This window comes from Dryobates pubescens, chromosome 24 (assembly GCF_014839835.1).
Source record: "Dryobates pubescens isolate bDryPub1 chromosome 24, bDryPub1.pri, whole genome shotgun sequence".
Lineage (NCBI taxonomy): Eukaryota > Metazoa > Chordata > Aves > Piciformes > Picidae > Dryobates > Dryobates pubescens.
In genome coordinates, this window is record NC_071635.1 from 16,993,398 (window position 1) to 17,012,177 (window position 18,780).

Sequence of the window (18,780 nt, forward strand, 5' to 3'; positions counted from 1 at the left end):
GGAGGAGAGGGAAGCCAGGGCTGGAGGAGAGGGATCCCAGGGCTGGAGGAGAGGGATCCCAGGGCTGGAGGAGAGGGATCCCAGGGCTGGAGGAGAGGGATCCCAGGGCTGGAGGAGAGGGAGCCCAGGGCTGGAGGAGGGGGAGCCCAGGGCTGGAGGAGAGGGAAGCCAGGGCTGGAGGAGAGGGAGCCCAGGGCTGGAGGAGAGGGATCCCAGGGCTGGAGGAGAGGGATCCCAGGGCTGGAGGAGAGGGAGCCCAGGGCTGGAGGAGAGGGAGCCCAGGGCTGGAGGAGAGGGATCCCAGGGCTGGAGGAGAGGGAAGCCAGGGCTGGAGGAGAGGGATCCCAGGGCTGGAGGAGAGGGAAGCCAGGGCTGGAGGAGAGGGAGCCCAGGGCTGGAGCAGAGGGAGCCCAGGGCTGGAGGAGAGGGAGCCCAGGGCTGGAGGAGAGGGAGCCCAGGGCTGGAGGAGAGGGAGCCCAGGGCTGGAGGAGAGGGAAGCCAGGGCTGGAGGAGAGGGATCCCAGGGCTGGAGGAGAGGGATCCCCACCCTGCTGAGGAGGTAACTGAAAGCAGCCCTGGGAGAAGCCTCTCAGTGAGCAGAGCAAGGAAGGGAAGGGCTGGGGGTTGGGGGGCTGGGGGCTGGCAGTGAGGTGACCACCAGAGGGGTGCCCTCAGGGAGCTCTCTCTAATTCTCCCCTCCCCACCTGTCTGAGCCCTGGGTGCAGCCCCGAGGGGCTCCTCCTGCCCTGCCTTCCCCTCCTGCCACCACTTGCAGCTGTTCCTCGCAGCCAGGGTCGGAGGAGAGGCTCAGGAGCTGACCTCAGCAGCTGGGGGTCAGGCTGGGGGCAGCCCCCTCCCCCCTGAGCAGGGGGCAGTGCTTGGTGGCCTCTAAGCTGCTGTCTGTGCTCCCCAGCAGGCAGAGCTGGCACACAGCCTGAGTCCTCCCCTGCCTGGGGCAGCCAGGGACACCCTGCACAGGCACTGCAGCACTGCAGCACTGCAGCCAGCTCTGGGGACCCAGCACAGGGACCTGGAGAGGCCACAGAGGAGGCCACAGAGATGCTCAGAGGCTGCAGAGCCTCCCTGTGGGGCCAGGCTGGGAGAGCTGGGGCTGTGCAGCCTGGGGAGGAGAAGGCTGCAGGGAGGCCTCAGAGCAACCCTGCAGCACCTGAAGGGCTCCAGGAGAGCTGGGGAGGGACTCTGGGCAAGGGCTGGCAGTGCCAGGCTGAGGAACAATGGCTTGGAGCTGGGAGAGGAGAGACTGAGAGTGGAGAGGAGGAAGAGATCCTTGAGAGTGAGGCTGGGGAGACTCTGGCACAGGCTGCCCAGGGAGGCTGTGGCTGCCTCCTGCCTGGAGGGGTTCAGGACCAGGCTGGATGAGGCCCTGAGCAGCCTGGGGCTGGGGGGAGCTGTCCCTGCCCATGGAGGATGTCTGAGCTCCCTTCCCACCAACCCATCCTGTGCCAACCCATCCAGGAGGTGGAAAGCAGCTTAGAGATTGGCAGAGGAGTAAGGAGCAGCAGCAGGGGGTGCCTGGGAGGTGCCAGGCTGGGCAGCAGAGCTCTGCAGCCTACCTTGCTGACCACCTGCCCAGAGGCCTTCCTGGCGATGAAGCTCTCAGGCAGCCCCAGGCTGTGCAGCAGCCTCTGCTCGGCGGCACTCAGCTGGGAGAGCTGCAGGGCACAGACACAGCCTGGCACCCACCCTGCTGCCTGGCACCAGCCTGGCACCCACAGCGCTGCCTGGCACCCACAGACACAGCCTGGCACCCACCCTGCTGCCTGGCACCAGCCTGGCACCCACAGACACAGCCTGGCACCCACCCCACTGCCTGGCACCAGCCTGGCACCCACAGACACAGCCTGGCACCCACAGACACAGCCTGGCACCCACCCTGCTGCCTGGCACCAGCCCGGCACCCACCCCGCTGCCTGGCACCCACCCTGCTGCCTGGCACCCACAGACACAGCCTGGCACCCACCCTGCTGCCTGGCACCCACCCTGCTGCCTGGCACCCACAGCACAGCCTGGCACCCACAGACACAGCCTGGCACCCACAGACACTGCCTGGCACCTACAGACACAGCCTGGCACCCACCCTGCTGCCTGGCACCAGCCTGGCACCCACCCAGCTGCCTAGCACCCACCCTGCTGCCTAGCACCAGCCTGGCACCCACAGCACTGCCCGGCACCAGCCTGGCACCCACCCTGCTGCCTGGCACCCCCAGACACAGCCTGGCACCCCCAGCACTGCCTGGCACCCACAGCACTGCCTGGCACCCCCAGCACTGCCTGGCACCCACAGCACTGCCTGGCACCCACAGCACTGCCTGGCACCCCCAGCACTGCCCGGCACCAGCCTGGCACCCACCCTGCTGCCTGGCACCCCCAGACACAGCCTGGCACCCCCAGCACTGCCTGGCACCCACAGCACTGCCTGGCACCCCCAGCACTGCCCGGCACCAGCCTGGCACCCACCCTGCTGCCTGGCACCCCCAGACACAGCCTGGCACCCCCAGCACTGCCTGGCACCCCCAGCACTGCCTGGCACCCACCCCACTGCCTGGCACCCACCCCGCTGCCTGGCACCAGCCTGGCACCCACAGCACTGCCTGGCACTAGCCTGGCACCCACCCCGCAGCCTGGCACCCACAGTGCTGCCTGGCACCAGCCTGGCACCCACCCTGCTGCCTGGCACCCACAGCACTGCCTGGCACCAGCCTGGCACCCACCCCGCAGCCTGGCACCCACAGCACTGCCTGGCACCAGCCCTGCTGCCTGGCACCCACCCTGCAGCCTGGCACCAGGCTGGTGCCCAAAGCAATGGTACCCAGGTTGGCACTCAGAGCTATGGTCAGAACCAGAGTGGTGCCCAGAGCACCGGGGGGTTGGCACCAGGCTGGCACTCAGAGCACGAGTTGCAACCACTCTGCTATTCAGGGCATGGGCTGGCACCAGGCTGGGTGCCAGAGCAATGGTTGGCACCACTCTGCTATTCAGGGCATGGGCTGGCACCAGGCTGGGTGCCAGAGTAATGGTTGGCACCACTCTGGTATTCAGGGCATGGGCTGGCACCAGGCTGGGTGCCAGAGTAATGGTTGGCACCACTCTGCTATTCAGGGCATGGGCTGGCACCAGGCTGGCACTCCCAGCACTGCATGGCACAGGGCTGGCGCTCAGAGCCCTGCTTGTGGCTGTCTCCTGGCTGGCAGTGCCCAGGGCCAGGCAGGATGAGGCCTGGAGCAGCCTGTGCCAGGGGGAGGTATGCCCAGGGCAGGGCTTGGCACTGCCCCCTTGGCAGCTGCCTTGAGCCCTGTGTGCAGCCTGCCCCAGCCCAGAGCCAGGCCTCCCCCCAGCCCCTCGGTGCCAGGCAGGGGATGCCCAGGTGCCCCCAGCCCACGGGGCAGCCAGGCCTCCCCTGTGCCAGCAGAGCCTCCCCTGTGCCAGCCAGGCCTCCCCTGTGCCAGCAGAGCCTCCCCTGTGCCAGCCAGGCCTCCCCTATGCCAGCCAGGCCTCCCCTGTGCCAGCAGAGCCTCCCCTGTGCCAGCCAGGCCTCCCCTGCCCCAGCACAGCCTCCCCTGTGCCAGCACAGCCTCCCCTGCCCCAGCACAGCCTCCCCTGCCCCAGCACAGCCTCCCCTGTGCCAGCCAGGCCTCCCCTGCCCCAGCACAGCCTCCCCTGCCCCAGCCAGGCCTCCCCTGCCCCAGCACAGCCTCCCCTGCCCCAGCACAGCCTCCCCTGCCCCAGCCAGGCCTCCCCTGCCCCAGCACAGCCTCCCCTGCCCCAGCACAGCCTCCCCTGCCCCAGCAGAGCCTCCCCTGTGCCAGCACAGCCTCCCCTGCCCCAGCCAGGCCTCCCCTGTGCCAGCCTGGCCTCCCCTGCCCCAGCACAGCCTCCCCTGCCCCAGCCAGGCCTCCCCTGCCCCAGCACAGCCTCCCCTGCCCCAGCCAGGCCTCCCCTGTGCCAGCCTGGCCTCCCCTGCCCCAGCACAGCCTCCCCTGTGCCAGCCTGGCCTCCCCTGCCCCAGCACAGCCTCCCCTGCCCCAGCCAGGCCTCCCCTGCCCCAGCACAGCCTCCCCTGCCCCAGCCAGGCCTCCCCTGCCCCTCACCTGCTGCAGGTAGATCAGCCAGTCGGGGCTGCAGCCTGCAGCCAGCTCGTAGGGGGTGGTCAGGTAGAGGAGGTGGAGGCTGCTCTCCAGCAGCAGCCCCTCCAGGCCCCTCCTCAGATCCCTGTAGAGCTGCCTGCAGTGAGCCAGGTCGATGGAGCCTGCAGGGACACAGCACAGCACACAGCTGCACCCCGCTGCACCCCGCTGCACCCAGGGCAGGGAGGCCTGGGGCACAGGGAGGCTTCACACAGCCACACAAGCACCTGGCTGTGCACAGCCCTTGGAGCCCACCCAGCCCCTGCCCAGGCTGGGGCTGAGCCATGGCCTCAGCACCACAGCTCTGCAACCCCTCCAGGGATGAGCATCCAACCCCCTCCCTGGGCAGCCTGGGCCAGGCTGGCAGAACCCTTGCAGCCAAGAAGTTTCTTCTCCTCTCCAACCTGAGCCTCCCCTGGGGCAGCCTGAGGCCATTGCCTCTCCTCCTGGCCCTTGCTCCTGGGGAGCAGAGCCCAACCCCCCCTGGCTGCAGCCTCCTCTCAGGGAGCTGCAGAGAGCAAGGAGGTCTCCCTCAGCCTCCTCTGCTCCACACTCCCCACCCCCAGCTCCCTCAGCTGCTCCTCCCCAGCCCTCTTCCAGCCCTGCAGGGGAGGGCTGAGCAGAGCAGAGGGCAGAATCCCCTCCCTGCCCCTGCTGCCCACACTGCTGGGGCTCAGCCCAGCACAGCCTTGGCTTCTGGGCTGCCAGCTCCCCTTGCTGCCTGCTGGGGAGCTGCTCCTCCCCCAGCACCCCCAGGGCCTTCTCCTCAGCCCTGCTCTCTGCCCCTTCCTCACCCAGCCTGGCTCTGTGCTTGGCACTGCCCTGAGCCAGCTGCAGGACCTTGCCCTTGGCCTGGTTGAGCTTCAGGAGGTTGCCTTGGGGCCAGCTCTGCAGCCTGCCCAGGGCCCCCTGGCTGGATCCTTCCCTCCAGAGTGTCCCCACCCCACCCAGCTTGGTCTCCCTTGCTGAGGCTGCCTGCAGCCCACAGCCCCCTGCCAGCCAAGGTGCTCAGCAGGACACAGGAGCCCTACCTTTGTATGCAGCTCTGCCCAGGGGGGTGACTCTGAGGGGGCTCTGGGACTTGTGCTCCTTCTCAGATCTGCTTTCCTGCAGCAGCCCTTCCTTCACCAGGCTTTCCAGCCCCTCTTCAGTGATCTCCTCCAGGCTCTTCCCCTTCAGCAGCTGCTGCTGCTGCACACCCAGCAGTGTCCCCCTGATGAAGGAGTGGATTTCCTCCGGGGTCACTGCTATCTGCAGGGCAGCAGCACAGTCAGAGAGGTCCTGGCACAGAACACAGCTTAGGAGCTACAGGAGAGCAGCCCAGAGAAGCACTTTGGGATCCCTGGTGGGCTGGAGAGACTCCAAGGAAGGCTCTGAGGGAGATGAAGCACAGAGCTGGCAGGGCTGGAAGGGAGCTCCAGGCTCAGCCAGCCCCAGCCCCTGCCCTGGGCAGGGACACCTCACACCACAGCAAGTTGCTCACAGCCACCTCCAGCCTGGCTGCAAACACCTCCAGCCAGGAGGCTTCCACCACCTCCCTGGGCAGCCTGGGCCAGGCTCTCACCACCCTCCTGGGGCAGAATCTCTTCCTCAGGTCTCATCTAAGTCCAGCTTCTTCCAGTCTGATGCCATCAGCCCTCAGCCTGACACTCCCAGCCCTTGCCCAGAGTCCCTCCCCAGCCCTCCTGGAGCCCTTCAGCTACTGGAAGCTGCTCTGAGGTCTCCCTGGAGCTTCTCTCCTCCAGGCTGCACAGCCCCAGCTCTCCCAGCCTGGCCCCACAGCAGAGGCTCTGCAGCCTCTGAGCATCTCTGTGGCCTCCTCTGGAGCCTCCCCAGCAGCTCCAGGTCCTTGTGCTGGGGGCCCCAGAGCTGGAGGCAGTGCTGCAGGTGGGGGCTGAGCAGAGCAGAGGGGCAGAATCCCCTCCCTGTGCTGCTCTCTCCCTGCTCTGGCTGCAGCCCAGCACAGGGCTGGTTTCTGGGCTGCCAGCCACCCACTGCCCCTCCCCTGCCACCCCCTCCACCCTGGCAGCCAACCTCTTTAACCCCCCTGGGCTTGCTCTGCACCCAGCAGCCAACATTTCCTTTGCACTCCCAAAGCACTTCAGCTCCTGACAGAGAAAGGTTCAGTGATACCTTCAGCCCCACCAGGGAGAGCAGGAGGCTCTGCAGCCCCTTGGCCTGCTCCTGCAGCAGGTTGCTGTAACAGTTCTCCAAAGGACTGGAAACCAGCTCCTGAACCTAGGGAGGGCAAGGAATGTGTCAGTGCAGGGCAAAGCCTTCAGCAGGGGCTTTGTGCCTGGGGAAGTGCTGGCAGGCAGCAGGCAGCTTCTGAGGGCACTAAGTGTGGGCACACAAAGCTTGCAGCCCCCCTGAGAGCCAAGCAGAGGGAGTTCAGAGCTGTCCCTACAGACAGGAGATATCCCACAGCATGGCTCAGGGTGGAGGGGACCTCAGAGGTCATTTGTTCCAACCCCCTGGCAGGGGCAGGGACTTCTGAGGGGGTCAGGGAGGGATAGGCCTGGGGGGGCTGGAGCAGAAGTAGAAGTGGGGAGCTGGAGCTTGGCTGTGAGGAAGAAGTTGTTGGCCAGGAGGGTGGTGAGAGCCTGGCCCAGGCTGCCCAGGGAGGTGGTGGAAGCCTCCTGGCTGGAGGTGTTTGCAGCCAGGCTGGAGGTGGCTGTGAGCAACCTGCTGTGGTGTGAGGTGTCCCTGCCCAGGGCAGGGGGCTGGGGCTGGCTGAGCCTGGAGCTCCCTCCTGTGATTCTTGCCCTCCACCCTTCAGCTCTTGACAGGCATTGATCAGATCCCTCTCAGCCTTCTCCTCTCCAGGCTGAACACCCCCAGGGCTCTCAGCCTTGTGAAAGGAGGATCAGCTGGTGGGGAGCTGAGCACCAGTATCACAGTATCACAGTATCACAGTAACTAAGGTTGGAAGAGACCCCAAGGATCATCAAGTCCAACCTGTTCCAACAGACCTCACAACTAGATCATAGCACCAAGTGCCACGTCCAATCTCCCCTTGAACACCTCCAGGGACGGTGACTCCACCACCTCCCTGGGCAGCTCATCCCAATGCCGAACGACTCGCTCGGTGAAGAACTTTCTCCTCACCTCGAGTCTAAACCTCCCCTGACACAACTTGAGACTGTGTCCCCTTGTTCTGGTGCTGGTTGCCTGGGAGAAGAGACCAACCCCCACCTGGCTACAACCACCCTTCAGGTAGTTGTAGAGGGCAATGAGGTCACCTCTGATCCTTCTCTTCTCCAGGCTAAACAATCCCAGCTCCCTCAGCCTCTCCTCACAGGGCTGTGCTCAAGGCCTCTCCCCAGCCTTGTTGCCCTTCTCTGGACACGTTCAAGTGTCTCGATGTCCTTCCTAAACTGAGGGGCCCAGAACTGGACACAGTACTCAAGGTGTGGCCTAACCAATGCAGAGTCCAGGGGCACAATGACCTCCCTGCTCCTGCTGGCCACACTATTCCTAATACAGGCCAGGATGCCATTGGCCTTCTTGGCCACCTGGGCACACTGCTGGCTCATGTTTAGGCGGGTGTCAATCAGCACCCCCAGGTCCCTCTCCGTTTGGCAGCTCTCAGCCACTCTGACCCCAGCCTGTAGCTCTGCATGGGGTTGCTGTGGCCAAAGTGCAGCACCCGGCACTTAGACTTATTAAATGCCATCCCATTGGCCTCTGCCCATCTGTCCAGTCGGTCAAGGTCCCTCTGCAGAGCCTTTCTACCCTCTAACTGACTAACATCTGTTCCCAACTTGGTGTCATCTGCAAACTTGCTGATGACTGACTCAACCCCCTCATCCAGATCATCAGTGAAGATGTTAAAGAGGATGGGGCCCAGCACTGATCCCTGGGGGACGCCACTGGTGACTGGCCGCCAGCTGGCTGTGGCACCATTCACCACCACTCTCTGGGCTCAGCCCTCCAGCCAGTTCCTAACCCAGCACAGAGTGTTGTGGTCCAAACCACGAGCTGACAGCTTAGCCAGCAGTTTACTGTGGGGGACGGTGTCAAAGGCCTTGCTGAAGTAGCAGTCACACAGCCTATGGTGCCATGGAGCCTTCTCCAGTGGCTCCTAAAGGCACTGAAAAATGCCCTGGAAAATGCCCTGGGAGGGAGAAGCAGGATCAGAATTCAGAGGATCACAGAGATGGGTTGGGTTGGAAGGGACCCTCAAGATCAGCCAGCTCCAACCCCCTGCCATGGGCAGGGACACCTCCCAGCTAGGCTCAGCTGCTCAGGGCCTCATCCAGCCTGGCCTTGGAACACCCCCAGGCAAGAGCAGCCACAGCCTCCCTGGGCAGCCTGTGCCAGAGGCTCAGCTCCCTCCTGCTGAACAACTTCTGCCACAGCTCCTCTCTGACCCTGCTCTGCCTCAGCTCCAAACCCTTCCCCCTGGGCCGGGCTCAGACCCCCTCAGGAGCAGTTCCTCTGCAGCCTTCCTGCAGGATCCCTTCAGCTCCTGGCAGCAGCTCTGAGGTGCCCCTGGGGCTGCACAGCCCCAGCTCCCTCAGCCTGTGCTCCCAGCAGAGCTGCTCCAGCCCTGGCAGCATCTCTGTGGCCTCCTCTGGCCTCTCTCCAGCAGCTCTGTGTCCTTCTGCTGCTGGGGACCCCAGAGCTGGAGGCAGGATTGGAGCTGAGGTCTGAGCAGAGCCCAGGGGCAGAATCTCCTCTCCTGCCCTCTGCCCACCCTGCTCTGGCTGCAGCCCAGCACACAGCTGCCTGAGGGCTGCAGGAGGCACTGCTGACTCCTGGGGAGCTGCTCAGCACCCAGCAGCCCCAAGGCTCTTTCTTCAGTGCTGCTCCCAAGCCAGGCTGGGTCTGGGTCTGTGCCTGGGGCTGGCCCCGGCACACCGCCCGAGCCTGCCGAGACCCTTCCGGACACCCTCCCGGCCCTGGCCGTTTGCAAGGCTGAGGAGGCCCAGCAGGCTGAGGCAGCTCAGCTCCTTCTGTGCACAGGGCAGCAGCTCAGCCCAAGCCCCCCTGGAGCCCCCAGGGGCTGGGTGAGGGTTACCAGGTGCCTGTCCTTCTCCTGCAGGAGGAGGATGCTCTCGCCGGCGCAGTCGATGCCAGCCCGCCCGGCCCTGCCGACCATCTGCTTGTACTGAGTCCGCTTCAGCAAGTCCCTCCCCACGTAAGGGGCTCTGAGGATGACCCTGGGAGGAAGGCTGCAGGTCAGTGGTGCTGCACAGGAAGGCTTCTTAGAATCAGCCAGGCTGGAAAAGACCTCAGAGCTCATCCAGTCCAACCGAGGACCTAATCCCCAACCCCTCCTGACAGCCAAACCCTGGCTCCAAGTGCCACATCCAATCCCCTCCTGAACACCCCCAGGGCTGGGGACTCCACCACCTCCCTGGGCAGCTCATCCCAGTGGCCAATTCCTCTTGCTGGGAAGAACTTTCTCCTCCCCTCCAGCCTCAACCTCCCCTGGCACAGCTTGAGACTGTGTCCTCTTGTTCTGCTGCTGGGGGCCTGGCAGAAGAGACCAACCCCCAGCTGGCTCCAACCTCCCTGCAGGGAGTTGCAGAGAGCAAGAAGGTCTCCCCTGAGCCTCCTCTTCTGCAGGCTAAGCAACCCCAGCTCCCTCAGCCTCTCCTCACAGGGCTGTGCCCCAGACCCCTCCCCAGCCCTGTGCCCCAGACCCGCAGTCAGGAGGCTAAACCTCAACTCCACACTCAAGCTGTGGCCTCCCCAGTGCTGAGCCCAGGAGGAAATGTGCTGTTCCAGCACCTCAGACACAGCTGAACCCTCAGCAAGAGTCTGGCCCCACAGCAGGTTGCTCACAGCCACCTCCAGCCTGGCTGCAAACACCTCCAGCCAGGAGGCTTCCACCACCTCCCTGGGCAGCCTGGGCCAGGCTCTCACCACCCTCCTGGCCAACAACTTCTTCCTCACAGCCAATCTCCAGCTCCCCACTTCTACTTCTGCTCCAGCCCCCCCACTCCTATCCCTCCCTGACCCCCTCCAAAGTCCCTCCCCAGCTCTCTTGCAGCCCCCTGCAGCTCCTGGGAGGCCACCAGAAGGTCTCCTGGGAGCCTTCTCCTCTGCAGCCTGCACAACCCCAACTCTCTCAGGCAGTGCTACAGGCTGGGGGCAGAGGGGCTGAGAGCAGCCAGGCAGAGAGGGACCTGGGGGTGCTGGGGGAGAGCAGCTGAAGAGGAGCCTGCAGTGTGCCCAGGGGGCCAAGGAGGCCAAGGGCAGCCTGGCCTGGGTCAGGCAGAGTGTGGCCAGCAGGAGCAGGGAAGTCCTTGTGCCCTGGTCTGGGGCACAAGGCTGGGGAGGGGTCTGGGGCACAGCCCTGTGAGGAGAGGCTGAGGGAGCTGGGGTTGCTTAGCCTGCAGAAGAGGAGGCTCAGGGGAGACCTTCTTGCTCTCTGCAACTCCCTGCAGGGAGGTTGGAGCCAGCTGGGGGTTGGTCTCTTCTCCCAGGCACCCAGCCGCAGAACAAGAGGACACAGTCTCAAGCTGTGCCAGGGGAGGTTGAGGCTGGAGGGGAGGAGAAAGTTCTTCCCAGCAAGAGGAATTGGCCACTGGGATGAGCTGCCCAGGGAGGTGGTGGAGTCCCCAGCCCTGGGGGTGTTCAGGAGGGGATTGGACGTGGCACTTGGAGCTATGGTTAAGTCATGAGGCCTGGGGTGCCAGCTTGGACTTAGTCTTTGAGGTCTCTTCCACCCTTGGTGATACTCTGAGACTGTGAACAAGAGCTTGGAGAGTCCCTGGGAAGGTCCCTTCCAACCCAGTGCACTCCTAGTGTCTCCTGATCCCTTTGCTCTCCCCCTCGCCAGCTCCAGCAGAGCCAGCAGCAGCAGCAGCTCACGGAGCTCATCCCTCAGTCCCTCTGGCACCAAGGGCAGCTCAGTGCCACAGCAGGAGAGCTCTCCCCACTGACCTCCTGGCTGGCAGGTTGACTCCAGCAGCCAGCGTGGCTGTGCAGGCCAGCAGGCAGAGCACCCCTGCAGAGTAGGCCTCCTCGATGCTCCTCCTCTCGTCGCTGGTGAGGCCACTGTGGTGGTAAGCGACGCCCCAGGGGATGGTCTGCTTCAGCACAGGACACACACTGCCACTGCCAGCGGCCCGCAGGCTCCGCAGCAGCTGCTCCTTCTCCCTCGCCCTGTGAGCCCGGAAGTCTCTAGCAGGGGGACAGAGTTCCTTTAGCCTCGGGTCAGGGACTCCAAAGCTCAGTCACAGCAGCACAGAGCAAGCTGCTCCCAGGGCCTCTGCAAGGGCCCTGCAGGGGAGACTGAGCTGCCTGCAGCCCTCTGGCTCTGCTGCCTGCCCTCAGACCCTGCCGCCTGCCGCCCTCAGGCCCCGCTGCCTGCAGCCCCCAGACCCCGCCGCCTGCTGCCCCCGGGCCCCGCCGCCTGCCGCCCCCAGACCCCGCTGCCTGCCGCCCCCGGGCCCCGCTGCCTGCTGCCCCCGGGCCCCGCTGCCTGCTGCCCCCGGGCCCCGCTGCCTGCTGCCCCCGGGCCCCGCTGCCTGCCACCCCCAGGCCCCGCTGCCTGCCGCCCTCAGACCCTGCTGCCTGCAGCCCCCAGACCCCGCTGCCTGCAGCCCTCAGACCCCGCTGCCTGCTGCCCCCAGGCCCCGCTGCCTGCCGCCCCCAGGCCCCGCTGCCTGCCGCCCTCAGACCCTGCTGCCTGCCGCCCCCGGGCCCCGCTGCCTGCCGCCCCTGGGCCCCGCTGCCTGCCGCCCCCAGGCCCCGCTGCCTGCCGCCCCCAGGCCCCGCTGCCTGCCGCCCCTGGGCCCCGCTGCCTGCTGCCCCCCGACGCCGCTGCCTGCCGCCCCCGGGCCCCGCTGCCTGCCACCCTCAGGCCCCGCTGCCTGCCGCCCCCGGGCCCCGCTGCCTGCCGCCCCCACACCCCGCCGCCTGCCGCCCCCAGACCCCGCTGCCTGCTGCCCCCAGACCCCGCTGCCTGCTGCCCCCAGGCCCCGCTGCCTGCCGCCCCCAGACCCCGCCGCCTGCCGCCCCCAGACCCCGCTGCCTGCTGCCCCCAGACCCCGCTGCCTGCTGCCCCAGGCCCCGCTGCCTGCCGCCCCCAGACCCCGCTGCCTGCCGCCCCCAGACCCCGCTGCCTGCCGCCCCCCGGCCCCGCTGCCTGCCGCCCCCGGGCCCCGCGGCCTGCCGCCCCCGGGCCCCGCTGCCTGCTGCCCCCAGACCCCGCTGCCTGCTGCCCCAGGCCCCGCTGCCTGCCGCCCCCAGACCCCGCTGCCTGCCGCCCCCGGGCCCCGCTGCCTGCCGCCCCCGGGCCCCGCTGCCTGCCGCCCCCGGGCCCCGCTGCCTGCCGCCCTCAGGCCCCGCCGCCTGCCGCCCCCAGACCCCGCCGCCTGCCGCCCCCAGACCCCGCTGCCTGCCCTCAGACCCCGCTGCCTGCCGCCCCCAGACCCCGCTGCCTGCCGCCCCAGGCCCCGCTGCCTGCCGCCCCAGACCCCGCTGCCTGCCGCCCCCAGACCCCGCTGCCTGCCGCCCTCAGGCCCCTGCTGCCTGCCGCCCCAGGCTCCGCTGCCTGCCGCCCCCAGGCCCCGCTGCCTGCTGCCCCCAGACCCCGCTGCCTGCTGCCCCCAGACCGCGCTGCCTGCCGACCCCAGACCGCGCTGCCTGCCGCCCCCAGACCCCGCTGCCTGCCGCCCCCAGACCCTGCTGCCTGCCGCCCCCGGACCCCGCCGCCTGCCGCCCCCGGACCCCGCCGCCTGCAGCCCTCAGACCCCGCCGCCTGCTGCCCCCGGGCCCCGCTGCCTGCTGCCCCCAGACCCCGCTGCCTGCCGCCCCCAGGCCCAGCTGCCTGCCGCCCTCAGGCCCCGCTGCCTGCCGCCCCCAGACCCCGCTGCCTGCCGCCCCCAGGCCCCGCCGCCTGCCGCCCCCAGGCCTCGCTGCCTGCCGCCCTCAGACCCCGCTGCCTGCCGCCCTCAGACCCCGCTGCCTGCCGCCCCCAGGCCCCGCCGCCTGCAGCCCCCAGACCCCGCTGCCTGCCGCCCCCAGGCCCCGCTGCCTGCCACCCTCGGACCCTGCCGCCTGCCGCCCCCAGACCCCGCTGCCTGCCGCCCCCAGGCCCCGCTGCCTGCCACCCTCGGGCCCCGCTGCCTGCCGCCCCCAGGCCCCGCTGCCTGCCACCCTCGGGCCCCGCTGCCTGCAGCCCCCAGACCCCGCTGCCTGCCGCCCCCAGACCCCGCTGCCTGCCGCCCCCAGGCCCCGCTGCCTGCCGCCCCCAGACCCCGCTGCCTGCCGCCCCCAGACCCCGCTGCCTGCCGCCCTCAGACCCCGCTGCCTGCCGCCCCCAGGCCCCGCTGCTGGAGGTGCTGCAGCAAGCTGTGCCCATGGCACCTGGGGCCAGGGTCTGGTGGCCATGGCGGGGCTGGGTTGGAGTTGGAGCTGATGGCCTTGGAGGTCCTTTCCAAGTGAAGCAATTCTCTGAGTCTGTGCTCCCTAAGGCCCCTTCCAGCCCAGAGCTTGCTCTGGGTCTCTGTGCTGTGCCTTGGCCCTGCAGCAGGAGGTGCTGGGAGGGGAATCCCAGCTGCAGCCCCTGGGAGCTCCAGCAGCACAGCAGAGCTGTGTGCTCCTGCCAGGGCTCCCAGCACAGCAGCCTCTGCCCACAGGCTCCAGCAGCTCCCCCTGAGCCACTGCAGAGGGGTGGGGGCAGGGCTGGTAGCCCCCCAGCTCCTGCAGAGGACACTTCCCTGGCCTGCTCCCTGGGCAGGTCTCCCTCTGGTGCCTCTCCAGCAGCCCTGAGCAGCTGCCAGCTTGGGAGTGTGCTCCAAGCCAGAGGCTTCCCTGCTCCTGTGCTCCCTGGGGCTCAGGGCCAGCTGCCAGCCCAGCCAGGTGGTGCAGTCCCCATGCCTGGAGGTGCTGCAGCAAGCTGTGAGCCAGGGTCTGGTGGCCATGGGGGGGGTGGGTTGGTGTTGGACTGGGTGAGCCTGGAGGCTTTTTCCAAGCCAAACAACTCCATGATTCCCATTCCCCACTCCAGGTGCTTCTGAGCAAAGGTCAAAGGCAGCTGCCAGGCAGTGCCCAGCAGCCCCAGCCCTGGCCAGGGCCTGCAGGGAGCAGTGGCAGCCAGGCCTCACTCACCTGCTGAGGTACTTGCTGACCAGCACAGCCACGTTCTCACAGTTCTTCTTGGTGGGGCAGAAGATGAGGCAGGAGTGCTGAGGGATCACCTCAGTCACCAGGGCAAGGATGTGGTCAGGGTCTGCTCTCTCCAGGCTGCTGGAATACTGGCAGACAGACAGACTGACAGACACTGCCCCTGCCACAGGCACTCAGCAGCTAAGGAGCCCAGAAACCCTCCCAGGCTTCGCTGCAGGCTTGGAAGGGGCAGGATGGGAGGCTGCAGAAGCAGCTTTCCTCCCAGGCCCCACCTGAGGGAGTTTAACTCTTTCAGTCTGCTCTGCTCAGACCTCAGCTCCAATCCTGCCTCCAGCTCTGGGGTCCCCAGCAGCAGAAGGACACAGAGCTGCTGGAGAGAGGCCAGAGGAGGCCACAGAGATGCTGCCAGGGCCTCCAGAGCCTTCCTGGCACAGAGGCTGCAGAGCTGGCCCCAGAGCTGCAGCTGTGGGCTCAGCAGAGTGGAGCAGAGGGGCAGAATCCCCTCCCTGGCCCTGCTGGCCACACTTCTCTTGCTGCAGCCCAGGCTCTGCTTGGCTCTCTGGGCTGCAAGTGCTCCCTGCTGGCTCCTGTGGAGCTCATGTTGAGCAGGGGCCAGGATCTGCTCAGTGGTGCCCTGGGGCAGAGGGCACAGACTGGGAGCCAGGAGGTTCCACCTCAGCAGGAGGAGAAACTGCTTTGGGGTGAGGCTGCTGGAGCCTGCAGCAGGCTGCCAGAGAGGTTGTGGAGTCTCCTGCTCTGGAGAGCTTCCAACCCCCCTGGATGTGCTCTGGGTGCCCTGCCCTGGCAGGGGCTTGGACTGGATGACCTCCAGAGGTCCCTTCCAACCCCCACCTGTGACTCCAAGCCCCTCAGCCTTACCTTGAAGCTGAGGAGCCTTGCAAAGGTGAAGCCTCCTTCTGCCTGGCTGTCCACTCTGTAGATGCTGGCTCCAACCTTCACATATTCTTTTAACTCCACCTGGGAGATGCAAGGCAGGAGCAGAGAGCTCAGGTCAGCCATCCAGGCTCTCTCAAAGGTGAAGCTCCTGCTGCCTGCAGAGCTTGGTTCTGGCCCAGCATCACTCCCAGGCCCTCCCTCACCACCACTTCCCCTCTTGTGACAGAGAGCTTTGAAAGCTATTTGCTGGAAGCTGATTATTAGCTCAGAGTTCCTTCTTCTCCCCTTGCCCCAGGAGCATGGCAAAGGTGGCAGCCCAGAGCCCACTCTCATGAGAGGGTTTAAGGTCCTGCACCCATGCAAGGGTCCTGCACCTGGGGCAGGGCAATCTGCCCCAAGCCTGCAATGCTCAAGCCTAGGCTCAGTCTAGGCTCAGAGCAAGCAAGGCCCAAAGGGCTGTGTGGGGAGGTCCCTCCTGGGGCTGCAGCTGTGCCTGGGGGGAAGGATTTCTGCTTTGAGATGAAGCAGAGAGAAGTGGGGGAAGGGCTTGGGCCTGGAGCAGACTCCTTCTGCTCATCCCCAGTGCCTGTTCCAATGAGCTGACATTGGGCCTGGGGGTGGTCTGGGGCAGACCCAGGCCCTGAGCCAGGCTGGGCAGGGACTGGCTGCAGAGCAGCCCTGGAGAAAAGGCCTTGGGGGTGCTGGGGTAGGAGAAGCTCCCCAGGAGCCAGCAGGGAGCACTTGCAGCCCAGAGAGCCAAGCAGAGCCTGGGCTGCAGCAAGAGAAGTGTGGCCAGCAGGGCCAGGGAGGGGATTCTGCCCCTCTGCTCCACTCTGCTGAGCCCACAGCTGCAGCTCTGGGGCCAGCTCTGCAGCCTCTGTGCCAGGAAGGCTCTGGAGGGGCTGGAAGGTGTCCAGAGCAGGGCCAGGAGGAGGAGCAGAGGGCTGGAGCTGCTCTGAGCACAGCCTGAGAGAGTTGGGGTTGTGCAGGCTGCAGAGGAGAAGGCTCCCAGGAGACCTTCTGGTGGCCTTGCAGGAGCTGCAGGGGGCTGCAAGAGAGCTGGGGAGGGACTTTGGAGGGGGTGAGGGAGGGATAGGAGTGGGGGGGCTGGAGCAGAACTGGAAGAGGGGAGCTGGAGATTGGCTGTGAGGAAGAAGTTGTTGGCCAGGAGGGTGGTGAGAGCCTGGCCCAGGCTGCCCAGGGAGGTGGTGGAAGCCTCCTGGCTGGAGGTGTTTGCAGCCAGGCTGGAGGTGGCTGTGAGCAACCTGCTGTGGTGTGAGGTGTCCCTGCCCAGGGCAGGGGCTGGGGCTGGCTGAGCCTGGAGCTCCCTTCCAGCCCTGCCAGCTGTATGATTTACCCCAGGAGCCGAGTGGGGACCTGCTGCAGCTGAAGGGACACAAGAGGCTCAGCACAGAGGTTATGGATTTGTGCACTGGCAAGGGTCCAGAGCTACAGCACGAGGAGCTGTGAGCAGGAGCAGGCATTGCATTAGCATGGGATGGGTTGGGTTGGAAGGGACTTGAAAGCTCATCCAGCTCCAACCCCCTGCCAGGGGCAGGGACACCTCCCACCAGACCTCCTTGCCTGGCCCTGAACACTTCCAGGCCTTGGAGCCTCCACAGCCTCCCTGGGCAAGCTGTGCCAGAGCGTCCCCACCCTCCTGGGCAGGAATTGCTTCCTCAGGTCTCAGCTCAATCCAGCTTCTGCCAGTCTGAAGCCCCCAGCCCTCATCCTGGCACTGCCAGCCCTTGGCCAGAGTCCCTCCCCAGCTCTCCTGGAGCCCTTCAGCTACTGGAAGCTGCTCTGAGGTCTCCCTGCAGCCTTCTCCTCTCCATCAGCCCCAGCTCTCCCAGCCTGGCCCCACAGCAGAGGCTCTGCAGCCTCTGAGCATCTCTGTGGCCTCCTCTGGAGCCTCTCCAGCAGCTCCAGGTCCTTGTGCTGGGGGCCCCAGAGCTGCCCCAGCCCTGCAGGGGAGGGCTGAGCAGAGCAGAGGGCAGAATCCCCTCCCTGCCCCTGCTGCCCACACTGCTGGGGCTCAGCCCAGCACAGCCTTGGCTTCTGGGCTGCCAGCTCCCCTTGCTGCCTGCTGGGGAGCTGCTCCTCCCCCAGCACCCCCAGGGCCTTCTCCTCAGCACTGCTCTCTGCCCCTTCCCCACCCAGCCTGGCTCTGTGCTTGGCACTGCCCTGAGCCAGCTGCAGGACCTTGCCCTTGGCCTGGTTGAGCTTCAGGAGGTTGCCTTGGGGCCAGCTCTGCAGCCTGCCCAGGGCCCTGCCGTGCAGGCCAGGCAGCAGGCAGCAGAGGAGCTGCTGGCAGGACAGCAGGGCCGCGGTGCCGGCAGGGCCGGCCACAGGGGGCGCTGCAGGCAGGGCAGCAGGGCCGCGGTGCCGGCAGGGTCGGCCGCAGGGGGCGCTGCAGGCAGGGCAGCAGGGCCGCGGTGCCGGCAGGGTCGGCCGCAGGGGGCGCTGCAGGCAGGACAGCAGGGCCGCGGTGCAGGCAGGGCCGGCCGCAGGGGGCGCTGCAGGCAGGGCAGCAGGGCCGCGGTGCAGGCAGGGCCGGCCGCAGGGGGCGCTGCAGGCAGGGCAGCAGGGCCGCGGTGCCGGCAGGGTCGGCCGCAGGGGGTGGTGCAGGCAGGGTCAGCCGCAGGGGGCGCTGCAGGCAGGGCCGGCCGCAGGGGGCGCTGCAGGCAGGGCAGCAGGGCCGCGGTGCCGGCAGGGTCGGCCGCAGGGGGCGGTGCAGGCAGGGCAGCAGGGCCGCGGTGCAGGCAGGGCCGGCCGCAGGGGGCGCTGCAGGCAGGGCAGCAGGGCCGCGGTGCCGGCAGGGCCGGCCGCAGGGGGCGGTGCAGGCAGGGCAGCAGGGCCGCGGTGCCGGCAGGGTCGGCCGCAGGGGGCGCTGCAGGCAGGGCAGCAGGGCCGCGGTGCTGGCAGGGTCGGCCGCAGGGGGCGCTGCAGGCAGGGCCGGCCGCAGGGGGCGCTGCAGGCAGGGCAGCAGGGCCGCGGTGCTGGCAGGGTCGGCCGCAGGGGGCGCTGCAGGCAGGGTCGGCCGCAGGGGGCGCTGCAGGCAGGGCAGCAGGGCCGCGGTGCAGGCAGGGCCGGCCGCAGGGGGCGCTGCAGGCAGGGCAGCAGGGCCGCGGTGCTGGCAGGGTCGGCCGCAGGGGGCGCTGCAGGCAGGGTCGGCCGCAGGGGGCGCTGCAGGCAGGGCAGCAGGGCCGCGGTGCAGGCAGGGCCGGCCGCAGGGGGCGCTGCAGGCAGGGCAGCAGGGCCGCGGTGCCAGCTGGGCTGGCCGCAGGGGGCGCTGCAGGCTCCACACACCGGCCGGAAGTGGCTGCTGTAGCACTCCGCCCGCAGGAAGCTCTGCAGCTCGCCCACGTTGCTGAGGGTCGCACTCATGCCGACGATCTGGGTGTCCTCTGCAACACAGCAGGGGAGCTGCACTCACTGCCCGGCTCCCTGCGACCCCAGCCCTGCCGCAGCAGCAGGCTGGAAGGGAGCTGCAGCTGAGAGCTCAGGAGGGAGGAGTGGAAAGGAACCAGAGAGGGGCTCAGGGTGGAAGGGAGCTCAGAGCTCAGCCAGCCCCAGCCCCCTGCCAGGGGCAGGGACAGCTCCCCCCAGCCCCAGGCTGCTCAGGGCCTCATCCAGCCTGGCCCTGAGC

At 67.7% G+C, this 18,780-nt stretch overlaps 1 protein-coding gene across 1 annotated transcript in view; it reads right to left on the reverse strand.

Annotated features, from left to right (window-relative positions):
• HELQ (helicase, POLQ like) overlaps positions 1-18,780 on the reverse strand; it is a 46,776-nt gene that overhangs the window by 18,874 nt on the left and 9,122 nt on the right. The window contains exons 6-14 of the mRNA XM_054172759.1: positions 18,441-18,538; positions 15,114-15,212; positions 14,217-14,362; positions 11,043-11,282; positions 9,169-9,310; positions 6,279-6,383; positions 5,177-5,396; positions 4,110-4,267; positions 1,575-1,673 (exon numbers count right to left, since the gene is read on the reverse strand). Of these exons, the coding sequence (XP_054028734.1) occupies positions 1,575-1,673; positions 4,110-4,267; positions 5,177-5,396; positions 6,279-6,383; positions 9,169-9,310; positions 11,043-11,282; positions 14,217-14,362; positions 15,114-15,212; positions 18,441-18,538 (1,307 nt within the window). The remainder of the gene's footprint in view (positions 1-1,574; positions 1,674-4,109; positions 4,268-5,176; positions 5,397-6,278; positions 6,384-9,168; positions 9,311-11,042; positions 11,283-14,216; positions 14,363-15,113; positions 15,213-18,440; positions 18,539-18,780) is intronic.